At 40.1% G+C, this 16,265-nt stretch overlaps 2 protein-coding genes across 3 annotated transcripts; one reads left to right on the top strand and one right to left on the bottom strand.

Annotated features, from left to right (window-relative positions):
• Nucleotides 1-3,986: 3,986 nt before the first annotated feature.
• On the bottom strand, nucleotides 3,987-9,796 carry LOC135583125 (uncharacterized). Of its 2 annotated transcripts, XM_065172964.1 has the most exons (6): nucleotides 9,617-9,736; nucleotides 9,419-9,529; nucleotides 6,684-6,945; nucleotides 6,386-6,585; nucleotides 6,103-6,290; nucleotides 3,987-4,532 (listed from the first exon to the last, which is right to left on the bottom strand). In XM_065172964.1, the coding sequence occupies exons 2-6, from the start codon at nucleotides 9,511-9,513 to the stop codon at nucleotides 4,246-4,248; spliced, it is 1,032 nt and encodes a 343-aa protein (XP_065029036.1). In that variant the 5' UTR covers nucleotides 9,514-9,529; nucleotides 9,617-9,736; the 3' UTR covers nucleotides 3,987-4,245. The 2 variants fall into 2 exon arrangements, with proteins under 2 accessions (XP_065029036.1, XP_065029035.1); XM_065172963.1 differs by having other exon boundaries at nucleotides 9,419-9,796.
• An 821-nt stretch (nucleotides 9,797-10,617) lies between these two features.
• LOC103971243 (probable methyltransferase At1g29790) lies at nucleotides 10,618-12,323 on the top strand. Its single transcript, XM_018821072.2, has one exon. The coding sequence runs from the start codon at nucleotides 10,779-10,781 to the stop codon at nucleotides 12,210-12,212; it is 1,434 nt and encodes a 477-aa protein (XP_018676617.2). The 5' UTR covers nucleotides 10,618-10,778; the 3' UTR covers nucleotides 12,213-12,323.
• Nucleotides 12,324-16,265: the final 3,942 nt, after the last annotated feature.

The following is a 16,265-nucleotide window of genomic DNA, read 5'->3' as shown; positions in this document are numbered from 1 at the left end:
CGTCGGATGTTCGCCGGAAGTACGTCGGAAGCTCACCGGAAGAGCAATTAACGCACCGGAACAAGCAGCACTGTAATTTTGTCTTAGTTATCATAGTTAGAGTATAAATTAATTTAGGATTAGGAGGTGATCCCACTAACTTAATTAGGGGCCAACTGGGCCCTTAACAGGGCTGAATTGGGTCGAATTGAGCACTTAATTCAGCCCCTGAATTCTTGGCCGGTGGTGACACCGTTTGGAAAGCAGTGCCCCCCAGGATTTCTGGGCGATGGTACCGCCAGCAGTTATTGCTGCCAGCGGTGGTACCACCCCTGTTAGGCGGTGGTACCGCCAGAGCTCGGTCTCCGAGCTCTGTCAAGTGGTGGTATCGCCCAATGTCAAGCGATGGTACCGCCCAGTAATGGCGGTGGTACCGCTAGGACCCCGGAAATCCGAGATTAGACACTTATTAGCTCCATTTTTTAAGCCATTTGGGCCTATAAAAACCTCATCCTTTTCTGCATGAAAGGGCATGAAAGCATTGAGATAATCTTGAGTTGTTGGTGTGTAAAAATGTTGTAAACAAGTGCTAGAGTTCTCCTCCTCCCTTTCTAAGTTTTGAGATCATTCAAGAGATGTGTGAGACTTGTAAGGGTTCTCTCCTAAACCCGTGAAAAGGAGAAAGCACTGTAAGAGGTGGTTGGTCTTCGCCTATTGAAGGAAGGTCTTTAGTAGACACAGGTGACCTCGATGGAGGAGGAATCCGAAAGTGGATGTAGGTCACAAAAACCGAACCACTCTGAATTATGGTTTGCTTTTCAATTTGTGCAAGTTTCATTACTACAAGCTACATTACCTTCTTACTGCCTTCTCTACAGTCACATACGCTTTCAAGTTAAACTCCTTACGAAATGATTTTCATCGGAATCGGTTTTAATCAAAATGTAAATTTTTAAAATTTTTCGCTGCACTAATTCACCCCCCCTCTTAGTGCCGCTCTTGATCCTAACAGCATCTACCGTGTGAATCAATGCTAGAGAGGAGTGTAGTTGACCTCCTTCATCCACTTCTATGGATTTGGGATTTTACAGGGATATACGATCTCCCTAGATAACAAATCTATCTTGACACACGTGGTTTTCACTTTACGTTTTCGGTTTTACGCATCAATCTTCATAAGATGATAAAACCTTTTTCTTTAAGAAATCTAGGATTTTATTTTTCTATTATTTCGCTACGCATATGATGCTCTGTCTAGATTTCCAAGTATGATATTTTTCACTATTGTATGTAAGACACTATCACTAAGTAGAGGGAAAAATGAACTCCTGCATCAAGGGTATCACAGGACAAGCAAATAGGCATCGGCGTAGGGTCAAATGGACATTGACTGGGTTAGGGGACTTGTAAGTCGAACTTTGTTAGGATAGAATACTTGACTCGCAAGTTATCTAAAAGTGATGCACTCACTACTGAATCATAGTCATGTGAGCTTTCTCTAGACTCTAAGTCCCGAATAACTTTCGGGTTCATCGGAACTACCTCCCCCAACGAAGGGGTGGTCATAACTTCCTCCACCCTTAAGTTGTCTAAAGTTAAAGCATGGACCTCGATCGTCTGGTGGCTAATAGATCGAGAGGAACTTATATGAGAAAGGAGAGACATCTCAACTTGAGGAGATAGAAGAGCAGAATGACAGAAGACCAATTTGTTGCTGAACCGCCGAGACTACAAGAGACTCGAGGACCAACTTACCATATAGGAAACTAGAACGAAGCAGAGAAGATTTCTAAAGAGTCTCTAGAGGTTTTAATGGAGGAATGAACCTCACCCGTAAGGTGAAGAGGGATTTATAGGGAGGAAGCTGATCTATCTCCTCTCACGATTGAGACAAGTGTCCCTTCCAAAGGGACGCCATTGAATTAAGGATTAGAAAAACATCGGATAAAAGATTTATAATGTGTCAAACAAAGGATCCAAAACGTGCAAAATGAATGACTCAAAAAGCATTGAAATCTATCACGATAGAGGCATAAGGCCAAATGTACTCGAGACACGAGTCGAAAAAACCTAACTCATATGAAGAGAAATTCATCATGACAAAAGTGCAAGGCCAAATGTGCTCAATGTCGAATGTGCTACAATGAAATCCACTACAATGAAGGCACAATGTCGAATGTGCTCGAGGTGAATAAGTTAAGAAAATATAACCTGCATAAAAAGAAATACATCACGGTGGAGGCGCAAGGACAAATGTGCCTGAGGTACATTAGTCAAAAAAATCTGATCTGTGTCAAGAGAAATTCGTCACGACAAAGGCGCAAAACCAAATATGCTCAAGGTGTGTGAGTCGGGACAACCCGAACCGCATGAGGAGGAATCTATCATAGCAAAAACGTAGGGCAAAATATGCCCAAGGCACACGAGTCAGAAAAAACCTAACTCACGAAAGAAAATCTCAAATGCTCTTGTGTCGGATGAACTAAATGTCGCACTTTGAGCCCCTCTCGAAAGAGCCCCGCAGTACGCCTTGGAGGGAGGGAGGGAACAAATGATAGGAGATACATTGTCGACTAATCATATGACACATCACCACCACATGATGCCTAAAGAGAGGAGAAGACGAAGATTCCTTCTTATCATTTATGACCAAAAAAAACAATCACCAACTTCCTTCTTGTCATTTATAACTAAAAAGATAATCACAAACTTCCTTCTTATCATTTATGATCAGAAAGATAATCGCAAGCTTTCTTCTTGTCTTGACTAGATATAAGAGTTGATCTTTAACACAAAGTAAAAGGATAATTGGAAATTACTCACACTCGTATACCTCGGGTTACTAACTTGAGCATCGGAGGGATTATATCAAAAAAATTTCTTTGATCTCGGTCTTCATGAAGGTGACACTTTATAAGCTCGTCATTTCCACCGTGGAGGTACTTCGGACAATCCTATACATATGGATTCGGACTACGTTGAATTGACCAAGATGTTAATAATATTTTTCTCTAACACGATATAATAAAATAAAATGACATAATACCTATCTTTTTTAGATAAAAGGGAGTATTTCCATGGGCACAACACAAAACAAAACGATTGTAGACGATGGAATGGACTGATACTGATTGCGTTGTTAATATTGCATGAAACCCCTCATTGTCGATTGGACCTGTTCGATCGCTTTATACGTATGATTGCAATTGAACTGGTTAGATGACTTTCCACAAATTAGTGATTTTTGAGCCCTTTGACTCCGCTCTTTTAAGGTATGTTCGTTATTCACTTCGCGACTCGTTTAAGACTAACCAATTCATGCATGCATGGGACTAACCAATTCATGCATGCATGGGTTGGTTGGTTGGGATATTTGAGAACCATAACAAATCCTGATATCTAAAGTTAGCAAACAAATCATATCCCAACACTGGGATATACTCCTACAAAAGCAAGACTGCATATGTTAACCCTCCCCTCCGCAAGACTCCATATCGACGCGAACCCGTGCACAGGATACACCATTTTTATATATTTCTGACCCTTTTCCACACTTGTAGCTGTGACCACCCTTTTCTTTTCTTCCCCCTTACAAATCCAAGTATCAATTGATGAATCCAATTCAGACAATACACAGAAAGCTAACATCGTTTGTATTATATGTCAATTACGGAACGAAGCTTGACTGGTGTATATTTAGATATTTTCCCACAGATACATTTACAAGTGTGTATTTTAACTTTGCAATCACATTAATCTAGATGTGTATAAAGCATAGCAGTGTCATTTTCCCTTCTGAAGCTTTCTTTCAAGTATGTAATCAGTGTAAGCTCTCTGCTGATTCTATCTAATAGAGTAGAATTTGTATTGATGCATGGTTGGTGTTTATGCAAAATTGAGTTCTTCCCTGCCATTTTATCTTGCAAAATATAAAAGAGAACCAAGTCATTCAGCACTAATTTCAAAAGGAAATGAACAATGTACTTCATTTCAACAAGAGGACAGTATTCATAGAAATAAACAGAATAAGTCAATTAAAATCAAAAACATAAAAGAGGACAAAGTCATTCAGCACTAGCTTGGAAAGTAAATGAACAATGCACTTCATTTCAACAATAACACAAAATTTATAGAAATAAACAAGAAAGAAGTCCACTAAGATAATTAGAATTAAATTTCTCGTGGAGAAACAGAGACCATTACAATTCGACAACTGATGAGGTCCAGTGTTTGAGGTTCATGTATGAGGCGGCGGCCAGAAAGAACTTACTTGACCTTTTTCACAAGAGTGGATGTCCTGAATTTAGCATCATCCTTGATAAAGCTCCACCAGAGGTATGTGAGGGGAATGGTGGTGGCATGCCAGAGAGCATGAGCATCTACATATCCATGAAAAGGAGGGAAGTCGTAAATCTCCAAAAGCATTGCAAGAGCACATCCGATCATAGCTGTCCACAGCTTGAAGCGTGAGGGATGACGAGTTACACCACCCCAGATTACCCACATCAGAATCTGAGAAACACCCATCACAAGACACACTTTCATATTCCACCCTGGCAAAATAAAAGAGATCAGCAAAAACTGGGAGACATATAAATGTCAATTTCTGCACTGGATACTTTGTGGACAGAACTGGCTTTGGAACAATTTCATAGAGATTTTAATTCGGAAACAAGCATTTATCTGAGACAAAGAACATGCTTAGTCTGGTCAGTCTTTCACCATACAAACCACCTATATTGACCATTATGTAGTGACAAGACAGATCGTTTATTTCAAGGGTGGAACCAAGATATAAATGCAGGAAGGGCAACAGACAAATCATTGTAGTTTATTTCCATAACACGCATGGTAATATTACAGAAATTTAATTAAAAAATACACTGGACGAGAAAACTGAGTTTGAGTGTGAATTTGGCCCATTGATTGGGAAATCTATGTGGAAATCCTACTCAGTTTTATAGTCAGTGTATTCATTCCACATGGCAACATTATTTGGAAGAACTGCATTGGTTAGGATTAAAGGATACAGATCCACACATGTAAGTACCTATATAAACAGATATGGATAGTTATGCTAATTTAAACATATAAACATACTTGTACATCTCTTTAGTGTCAATTTGATTACTGTGTTATCAAATAGTATTACTTCTAAAATTTCAGTTTTCCATATTGCTCTCATAATAGTTTACTACATGATGATAGATACAATTCTAAATCATAAGCAAGTTGCTGATTTAGTAGCCAAAGGAAAAAAATGGAAATCAAAGGTCATTTTCTTCTTTAGCTTCAAGGATGTTGGTAAGCAATCAAAAAATTGATTCTCCTATGAGTATCACTAGGCTACATCTGATCAAAAGCCTAGAAATCAAGATTGAAACTAGAATATTACAAGAGAAAAGACAACTCATATGCCTCACTAGCAATGTTTGGTGCTGTATCCAGTATCCACTAACAAATATTACTTGAGATTCCAGTCATCAAACTCCCACATACTGAGGTAGTGGAAAAGGACAGTCGGAATTAGTTATCGTACACTGCATCTCTGATAATACAATCAATTGGTACAGATGATTAGGACAAATTCTTTCAGCTAATACCTTGACATGTAAGCCAGATTCCAGTAAAGAATAAAAGAAAAGTGAGAGCAAATGCACGAGAATCCTACCAATGTAGGATTCAGGGAGAGTCAATATATATAGACTTATAAATGCAAGAAAAGAGACTTTTCGCAACTAGAATCCTAGTAACCCAAGTGAAGAAAGAGCAACCTTAGGTTGACCCTCTTAAATCCTTATAAAATATGTGTGCTTAAAATCCATGGAAATAGTTGCTACGTAAAGTGGAAAGTGGAATGTATGCTCACAAATGTTCTCTCAGGCTAGGATGAACATGATCCTGCCTTATTTTGCTTTACAAACTAAAAAGAAGAAGAAAGTGAAATTATACAATAACTAATAATCATCATCATATTACATATCATTGAATGAATAGCAACAACAAATGATACCGTTCACAAGTAACCAAAACATATGCTGCCCACATAAAGAAAGAAAGATAGCTATATTTGCAATCAAAAGAGAATTTGCAAGGAAACCTGTAAATGATAAGAGACCTCACCATAGTCCATTTCATAGAAATTGAGGTACAAGATATGTGTTGTCACAAAGGCTAAAATTGGGGCAGCAAACATAACCCTTGAAGCCTCATCCTTCACATTGAATATCCTCAATAGAGACAAAATGAGAGAATATCCAAGTACAGCCACAGCAGATGAGTAATCTAACTTTTCCGTCAAGTCAAAATCTCTGTAATAGGTTGATCGCCATCACCAGGATCAGAAAGTGGGAAAGCAACACATGGTGCACAAACACTGGAGTTTATTTGGAAAAAAGATGCATACCGAGTATGGAATATAGCACTCCAATACCAAGCATTCATAGACAATAACCCATATATATGCCATAAGCCTGTGTACTCATAGTATGTCCTCCGACTTTGAGGCCTAAGAGGCAACTTGTAAGATACTAAGATGAAAAAGGTTAGCCAGCCAATGAAATGCATCAACAGATTGAACGCCGAGAGGACAGCAGAAAGAGGCTCCTGAATAGAAAACGAGAACAAAGGAAACATGCTAGAAGAAGTAACCAAAAAAGCAATAGAATAAAATGAGTTTAACAAACCACAAGGGATTTACAAACCTGGAAAACAAATACACGTTTGAACGGCCATTTTCCATGATATTTAGCAGGACCCAAACCAAGTTTTGCCCTTTGATATTCACTCTGCATCATACAGTAGTAACGGCAGTCGCTCCTGCAGTTCAGTTGTTTCCACTGCAAATAAAGTGGCTTTTGCATATACCATGAACCATTGAGAGGGACATCAGTAAATGAAAACTTGCAGTGCTGGATGGCGTGGTCCCCAATATTTCCAGTCTTTTCGCATTGCACAACACAATTTCTGGTATTTAGGTACATGTCATGAAAAGTGTCTTTAAGTTCATGGTAGAAATACTAAGCAGGTCCAAGAAAATACCTATGAGACAGGATCATTAGAAAAAAACGAGTAACCTTAAGGATGGCAGTGACACCTACATACACAGGCATCTTTACCAAAAACCTAAAATTAAGCTTTCTGCCATATGTATATATTCTAAACTATTGTGAAACGAAAAGCACATATCACCAAAACATCATATCCAGATAAAATTGCATGTGCCTTAATTGGATGCCAGTATTTCTGAATTAGTTGATACTGATGTTAAAATGACATTTTTCTCAGGAGTTTTGACAAGAAGGTATTCATTTTAGTATTGGAGCGCGCTGCACCTCGAATCCACCAGTAAAGAAAACTTTCTCCTATTTTTTGCTATACAGGAAGTAATAGTTGAAACTCCAAAAAGAAAATAAGCAAAACAATATATGTGAGGAAAAAAAAAAGCCAAAATCCACATAAGAACCAATTGGAGGAGCATTGTCGCTTATAATGTCAAAAGAAGTAGGTTTCTTAAGCATGCTGGAGAGCATCTAGAGTAAAACAACACAAAAACATGCAAAATTTTCAAGTCACAAGTAAAACCGAGTCATGTTGGGTGAGAGCCACATTGTGACTGATAGGTGCAGATTGTTTCTGTTGACCAGAGTGAAATCAAGAATGCAGTAACTGAAAGGGTCATATGCAAATTCGTAGCACTAACTATGTCAAATCAAAATCTAAACACAATAAGTCAATAACTAAATCCAGTTTGTCTTGGGTCCTAAAAGTGCTATTCCATTGCCATGATGATAAAAACACCTTTGAACCAACATTTTATAATGTAGTTAAGATGTTATTGACACAAGTTTTGACTAAGTGTGCATAGTAGTATACAGATGTTTTGTGATCCTAAAGGATGTCACTAGTTTCATGTTAGAAGCCAACATGACCAAAATGATGCAAAACCGAAATGCAGAATGGTTAACATCCTCAAACTACAAAAATCTTGTGATTGTTGATAGCGCCACTTATATAACAATGATAAATGACAAACTAAAAGAAATATTATAAGTTCAAATCTTTCAAGAGAAAAATAGAACTCTTTTTAAGCAAAAAACCTAATGCTCAAATGATTATTCATAAAAGGAATGGCTGGTGGCATCAAAAAATATGAAGCAATGGAAAAATAAAGTCTTAAAGATATGTTTTCTTATCATAGAATAAACTAAAGGAGTCATAGATTCGGTCTATGGATTTTTTAATCATGTAAAATTGACGATGCTATATGCATGTACATATAGCTACCCTTCACAAGGCAAAGTTTCCTATTGACTATACTAAATTCCCATTGAAATATAAAAGGACATACCCAGTGAATGAGGATCCTGCCAATGCAAGATCTGGGGAGGGTCAATGTTGACAGCTTTACCTTTAAACATTTAAAGAGATCGTTTCCGTGACTCGAACCCTGGCCTCCCAGGTCACAAATGAGTAACATTTCCATTGTACTAAGGCCTGCCCTCACTAAATTCCCATTTAAAGATAAAAATAGAATTGACATAATATTTATAACAGAGATTGATAAACATTTCTTCTCAAACATATAAAATCCTCAAAACTTGGGCATGTTTTAACCCAATTACCCAAATATAGACTCAGATCCTATCCAATGAAATGATCCTTGTGAACCTACACAATCCAAATAATGGTTCCTGTAGGCTTCATTAACCCAACAATAGAACCCATCTTTTGCTTCTGTTCTCTCTTATAGCAGGTAATCATTGAACTTCTTTCACATTGCATCAAGTTATATCCAATAAACTGGCTTGCCATAAGAAGCTTTTAAATGCTAAATATTTTTGGATGATCAAGAAAATCCATCAATGATCTTGCTATTAAAGGGTATGCAAAACTACTAAACACCCTAGTAACTTGGAATTTAGCAGGAGATGTTTGTTAATGTTCCTTAACAGAACAGCCCAACAATAGGGAACTGGTTTCAGGGATACCTTCCAAAGGTATGCACTTTTAGTCAGAGTTGAGCATAAAAGTATTAAATAAACTCATTTCATACACTGTTGAACATGTTCATTGTTTAATGTAATGAAAACAAATAAACTATTTTCCATTGACAGACACGGAATGGGCCAAAGCATTAATGAAGCAAAGGCTTTGGGGCCTGCTTTGATTACTTCTAGAAGTTCTCATTTAAATGAGAACAGAAATGAGAACTTAAAGCAAATACCATCTAACTATTCTGTTCAAATGTTCTCATTTGATGTAGATACTCATGAATCCTTCAAGCATTTACCCAGAGATACCCAATCCGGATGCAATCTCGGTAAACAGGGTAAATTGATCTGGATAACCTATATCATACAATAACAAACTCATACAAGAAAAAGAAGCTCATCATCCAAAGATTCGAACTTTTAAGTGAGGACCAGAGCCGTCTTACCTGTAGAGCGGATCCGCGTCACCAGCGCTGGCATCGAGAACTCCAAAAAGGCATCCGAACGCGAGAAGAAGCGAGACCCATCGGCCGACGCCCATCTCACTCAAGAGCTACCTATTCAGACGACGATCAGCCACGACGATGAGGGATTCAGGGACAGATCAAGACCCAGAAGATTACTACGCCGCCGCACGGATTCACCTCGCACCCCCTGCCTCTTCCGATATCGAGGCTTGAAAAGCGTCTGCTACAACGATCGAATGAGGGAATCCAAAGCAGCGGGAAGAACGAACGACGGCTGCGCGGTGATTCCGATTCGATCAAGAGGGGCGGCGTCTGCTAATTGGAGACGAGCGCCGTCGAAATACAACGAGTCACCGACTCGAATCATCCGGCTTGTATCGAAAAAGAATGGGATTAAAATAGTCAAGATCTCACCGTCCATTGTCCATCAAGGATGTTGTTCCTCCTGATGGACGGTCAGTTTTTGGCTTGTGTAGTAGTGAGATGACCAGGGCCGATGCCGATATTTCTAATTAAATAAAAGTCTAACTCTAATTTAAATGTGATTAATAAATTTTAATAAGGCCAAAATATTATTCATAATAAAAGTATATAATAAATATTTATGATTGGCGTTACCCACAATCAAAGCAAGATATAAAAATGTTATATTTATCTCATTAAATCACTTTTCTTATTTCAACGTTTTAAAAGGTGACGTCACGTTCTCTTAATTTGATATATTGTCATTCAAATAAGTGAGTCAAACTCAGATTCAGCTCTTTAAGCTTATCCAATTATTTATTTATACACGATTTAAAATTCTCTCTCAAATTAAAATATTAATAGGTATGAGCTCGACATGATACATATATCAATATGCCTCTTCACAAGGGCTGTGGCAGCACATGCAAACCACTTGCTATCTCTAAAATAATATACAGATACTCCAAAGAAAAAGATTGGTAATTAAGAACTTCAAATTACAGGCATAGATACAAGGAATAAGTTGGACTAATCTACACCCACAAGTCAAGCGGGGAGCAAAACAATCCACGTTGACTTTCGACAGAAGCTCTCCCCCTCACTGTCACCAAAATCGATGCAAGAAACATAAAGAAAGCTACTTTGGAAGAAGCAGTCACTCACCATCCATGGCTTGCAAGCAAAGTAACATGAAGTCAGACGGGGTAATTGTCTCTGGTCCTTCTCCCCATGAACATGTCTCGTCCTTTGGGCTCACCATCTAAGATCTGCTCTGTTCTTCCGTGTAGATGTTTCGATCCAGATATTATCCGTTCCAAATGATCTATCTGACCTTCCTTGAATCTTCGTCGGTCAGCGAGGCCTGAGCATAGCCATGAGAGGCCCACACCTGTTCTTGAGGGTCGGAGTAAAGAGAGGGGTGTATGGATTCACCTTGTTCTTGGCTGTGCTCGCGCTTCTGCTAAGCGTCGTTACGTTCTCCAGATTCTATTCTCAGAGCTCTCATTTGAGCATCAAGGCTTTTGCCAGTTATCTGAGCGCAGATCCCAGGCAGGTAGAAGGTGGAATCAATGAGACAGTGGATGAAATCATCGAGAAGATCGTCAAAGAGATGGCACGTCTGAGGGAGACGACAACAGATCACTCCGAACTGATGCGCGAGAGACTTCGATACATCGGCTTCCTCACTGATATCTTAGGCCTGATGGGGTCTGTGAAGGAACCACTGCAGCACATCGGAAGCAGTGCTCATCTCCGGCCGTCAGGAACAGCGGCGGTGGCTCATCCCTTGTCGAGAAGCAACCAGCCATACGATGAGCTCGTCGAGTTCTTCCTGGTGGAGGAGGTAAGGAAGTACATGAGGATTAAGCCCAACAGGCTGGGGAAGCAGAACTTCATGGGCGCCAATGGAACCTTTGCGAGCATCGGCCACGCCTGCTTCTCCATGAAGGAGGAGATGGAGGAGTACATGGACTACGATGTCGGCGACTTCTGCGAGGACGACTGGAAGCAGGCGCAGCGTCTGATGGTGCACGGCTGCGACCCGCTCCCGCGGCGGAGGTGCTTCGCGCGGGCGCCGAAGCTGTACACCAAGCCTTTGCCCATCAACGAGTCCACATGGAGGTACCCCGACGACCGCAACGTCCGCTGGAGCCATTACCGGTGCAAGAACTTCGCCTGCCTGGCGAGGAACAGCACAGGGAAAGGTTTCTTCAAGTGCGCCGACTGCTTCAATCTCACTCACCATGAGATGCCGAGATGGACGAAGGTGGTGTATATCGATCCCTCGTCGAATTCGACACCGGATTTCCTGGTACGGGAAGTGCTGCAGATCAAACCGGGGGAGATTAGAATAGGACTGGACTTCAGCGTGGGGACGGGGAGTTTTGCTGCGAGGATGAGGGAGTTAAACGTCACCATCGTCACAGCTACCATCAATCTGGGTGCCCCTTTCAGTGAGATGATTGCGCTGAGAGGACTGATCCCTCTGTACTTGACCATAAACCAGCGGCTTCCGTTCTTCGACAACACGCTCGACATCATTCACACGACGAGGTTTCTTGATGGGTGGATGGATTTCATACTCCTGGACTTCGTGTTGTATGACTGGGACAGGGTGCTGAGGCCTGGTGGTCTCCTGTGGATCGATAGCTTCTTCTGTCAGAGGAAGGATTTGGATGATTACTTGGAGGCGTTTAAGCTGCTGAGGTACAAGAAGCACAGGTGGGTGGTGGTGCCAAAGGTGGATAAAGATGGCCAAGAGGTGTTCTTCTCGGCCGTGCTGGAGAAGCCACCGAGACCTTTCTAGGGTGGCAAATCCTCTCTCTCTCTCTCTCTCTCTCCTTGCAAGTTCTTAATCATGTTGTTGAATTTAGATCTGTTCTATGTTGTTCATCAAATCTTCAGCTTGCCCTCTCATGCACAGAGAAGGATTTTACCTACTTGGTTTAGAACTATTGAACTAAATCATGTTTTCAATGAATGAAACGAATCAATGCTGCTATGATTGAGAAGCATTTGGATACTTGTTGAGCAAGGAGATCAATATCAAACAATCAAACCTACAGCTGCAAAATGAGTCTAACATCAACGAGCGTCGTTGACTGGAAAAGTGGAAGAAGAAAACCAGGAGAAATTATCTTATCATTTTGAATTCTATATTTTTAAAAATTAATTCTTATATTTAAAATATTTAACCACGAAGCTCTAATAATTTTTTATTTTTAATTTTATAAAATTATCTTTTTAATCCTGTATAGAAATCTTAATGTTTCACTTTCGTAAATATAAGGATCTCAATATAAGTTTTAAAAAATATAAAAATCAAAATATTAAAGATAATTAATTTTAAAAAAATTAATTAGCCTTTATCAAAATGACATCACTTTTAGAGTAGAACCCTCAAGTATAAATCAATAAAATGTGTTGGCATTTTTCTTTTCCATTCACTTAGACAAATTTATATAACGGAGTACCAAAGTGAGTCCGTTAATCTCGCTCCAAACCTTACGGTGCTAGATCCCCATCCATTGAGCATCCCAAGCTTTGAGATTAGCACTGCTGATAATGGTGCCGAAACCCGTTGACTAGTTGGAGCTACAGTCTGGGGATTCATCGTGCTTTAAGATTCGCTTGTGATATTGATTAAAACTTTTACATCCGTGTGTTGACTCTATGAAATAGCGGTTTTCTCATTCCTCACTAGTGATAGAGAGTCATCGAAACCCTTTAATTATGGAAAAGTCTGCCCAAACTAATAATGTGGCATATTTTCAAAAAAATCTTTATATTTCAGATAATTTTCATGTTGATATATCCTTTTTGTTCTTTTTTTCTTTGAAGTGGTCTTAATCCCAAAATAGCTCTAACGAAAATAAAAAAAGACTTATCCTTTATATTTTTTAATATGATTATAATGTTTTTGATATATTTACAAAATCGAAGCAAAAGGGTTAAAATATAATATCATTATTTCTTAGGGTTTTTTTTTGGTGAAAATTCACGATATATATATTATGAATTCTCAAAAAAATCTCTAATTTAGGTTTTTCATGTAGAATATTTTCTTTTAAATAAACAATTTGCCCCCCTGCCCTTCGATCGCCTTTCTATCACGGACTTAATTGGTTTTGCCTAAGTCGTGCGGCACCCTTGCATGTCCGTCCGTAAACGTCAGCCTCCCCGAAACTTCTCATGGTTCCTTAAGACCTACAAAAGAGAAAATGGGTTAGATAATACGCCTTACTCGGGATCCACAAGTAAACATCCCAGAAAACACTTCATAGTCAATGCAAATTACAAATAGACTTTACAAGCTCCAAACGGTTGCACAACAAAGGGTCAAAATAATCCACTATAGACCGAATATCTCTCGCAAGTGTCCACATGACATAACATTTATTTACAAGCCTAAGAAGGCCACCAAACCCAACTAAAATGGGGCTGTTAAACCTTCGACCATTCCTCTACATGCTGTGCAAAGCATGAACAAACAGAAAGACACGGACATACACAAGTATTACATCAAACATCATGTTTAGAACTTTGTCTGTGACATTCTCCCCCACTTATTTCTTCGACGTCCTTATCGAAGCCTTTGCCGACACTGTAACTCCTCGCCTTTGCTAAGTCTTCAATCTTTTGCTCCAATTGCAATGTGCCTCTTGGCTCCCAGCTGCTCTCCGTTGTTGTTTTTGAGTAGTCGAACCTTTGATCTACTAAGATGCTTCAACTGGCCAATAACTCTGACTCTAGTGTGGGGTTGGCTGAGTTGTGTCGATCCCTATTGGTTCCTACGATTCCTCAAAATGAAAGAAAAGACCATCCTTACTATGCGCCGGTCTCTCAAATGTCTCATGCTGTTTGAACTAGGTGGATGCTTGTTGGAGCTTTAACAAGCATCGCCTCACAAACTTCTGAAGTTTTGGGTCCTTCCTCCATAAAATTTACCCATCGACTCTTCTTTCACTTAGTTGTCACTTCCAAATAGATTCGCATCACTTTCGCTTTCGATTGATATTCTGTTGGGAAATAAAGTAAATAATCTACTCTCAATAGCACTGATCATCATTGGTGAAGATTTGATAAATTTTGTCTTCTAATATCTTCGAAGTGTCTTTAAACATATGCAGAGCTCCTTTGTTGGATAGATAAGAGAAATGAGATACTCGATTTCGCCCATTCTCTCAAGAGTTGAGAAGACAATGGTTACTTGACTTCGCCCGCCTCCTCAAGGGTTGTACTTCATGCATCGAGCTGGTTACTGGCATTCGCCTACTCTTTGCTCATACTTCTGAAGCACTCGAAGTGTTTGCACTCCTTGTATTGAGTTAGCTACTATGATTTACCTTCTCAATGCCATCAAACTTCTGGAATGCAGGAAGTTTTCACCCCAACTTGGAGTAAGTCTCTAATAGTTTTGGTCGCCTCTAGGATTGTACCGTCTTCTCCATCAACCCTGCCGCCAACTCCACTGAGTAGTAAAGGTATAGCACCGCGTACTACCTACTTCGTTCCTTGGTCATGCACTCTTACATGACCTGAAGTCCTTCTCTTTCGGCTATCTTAATGAGAAGTTCGTTGACACTGGTCTTACAAAGTTCTTTGGTCTCTACCCTTCAGCCTTGTCTTAGTACTTAGAGTTTGCCTTTACCTGCTCCACCTCCTCGGCCCCTTTCATGACCAAGTGCTCTCCCTCCATGAGAGCAAGGGATCAATGACTTTCACGGAAGTCCCACCTTTACGGTACCGTGGTGTTGCCATGCCCATGGCCCTACTATCATTCGTCTTGCATCTACATCCTTTTTCTTCACAATCAGTAGATATGTCTATGTGGTACTCCTCCGAGTCCACCTTCATTTTAACTGATACTTGATTTTGGATAGCTAAGTCCCTCTAGACTCGTCATCGCTTCCTCGCCCCTTTCGACCCCTTGCTTCAATACCTCTATGTTCTTCAAGCAGCTCTCTTTGTTCGATGGAAAGATAAACTACAACTCCCATGCAAGACCTCTGCCATCACGTTGTAGGGTTTGCACCGATTCTGTTCTCCTTAGCTTCCTTGGTAGCAACGTTCGCTTACTCGACCTTATCCTTTGACTTGCCGAGCTCCCTTAAGCGAATATGGGCTCTAGAGTAGTTCAACTCTCCAGTTGCTTCGATTATACCTATGCATGATCAAGTTCCTCCCATTGGACTCACTGATACTTACATTCAAACTTTTCTCTCAGTGGAACACAGCCATCATATGTTGATAACCAAGGCTTTCATCTGATACAAGATTTGATGGACGCACAGACGACCCGCCTCTATAGTACCATGGCCTTCACTCCTTGAATCCATAGCCCTTCTTGTCGTCATATTGTTCACCGAAGTGGAGCTTCCAGTAGCTCCTGATCATACCTCCGTATGATATAGTCCCTCATGGGACAATATCATATGTATCGCATTGCCACAAACTATTCCACCATAATCCACTATACCATGTCACCTACTGGTAACATCTCTATTGCATTCTGATCCTTGTGGGATGAACTCGAATTGTGATCCCTCCATGTGTGTCCTCTACCAATACATCGCAGGGTCTCTTCCACCTTCGATTTTGTTCGCTCCTTTGGCAATCGACTTTCATCCACCCACACTTAGGTCACACCTAGATGAAGAACCGCTCTAGGACAGTCCATCGCTTAGTAATTCCCGAAGTCCACCGACTTCACTACAATTAGTGTACCATTGTTTGGATCCTGGGCCTCTGCCCCTACCAGCACAATCTCCGCTACGCACTGCTTCCTTCATGGCAACTTGAATGGCAACATTATTGTCACGGACAAAGTTCTAAACAGGATGTTTGATGTAATACTTGT

Source organism: Musa acuminata, chromosome BXJ3-11 (assembly GCF_036884655.1).
Source record: "Musa acuminata AAA Group cultivar baxijiao chromosome BXJ3-11, Cavendish_Baxijiao_AAA, whole genome shotgun sequence".
Classification (NCBI taxonomy): Eukaryota; Viridiplantae; Streptophyta; class Magnoliopsida; order Zingiberales; family Musaceae; genus Musa; species Musa acuminata.
Note: the sequence above shows the minus strand (reverse complement) of the source record. Positions and strands in the feature narration are given on the sequence as shown.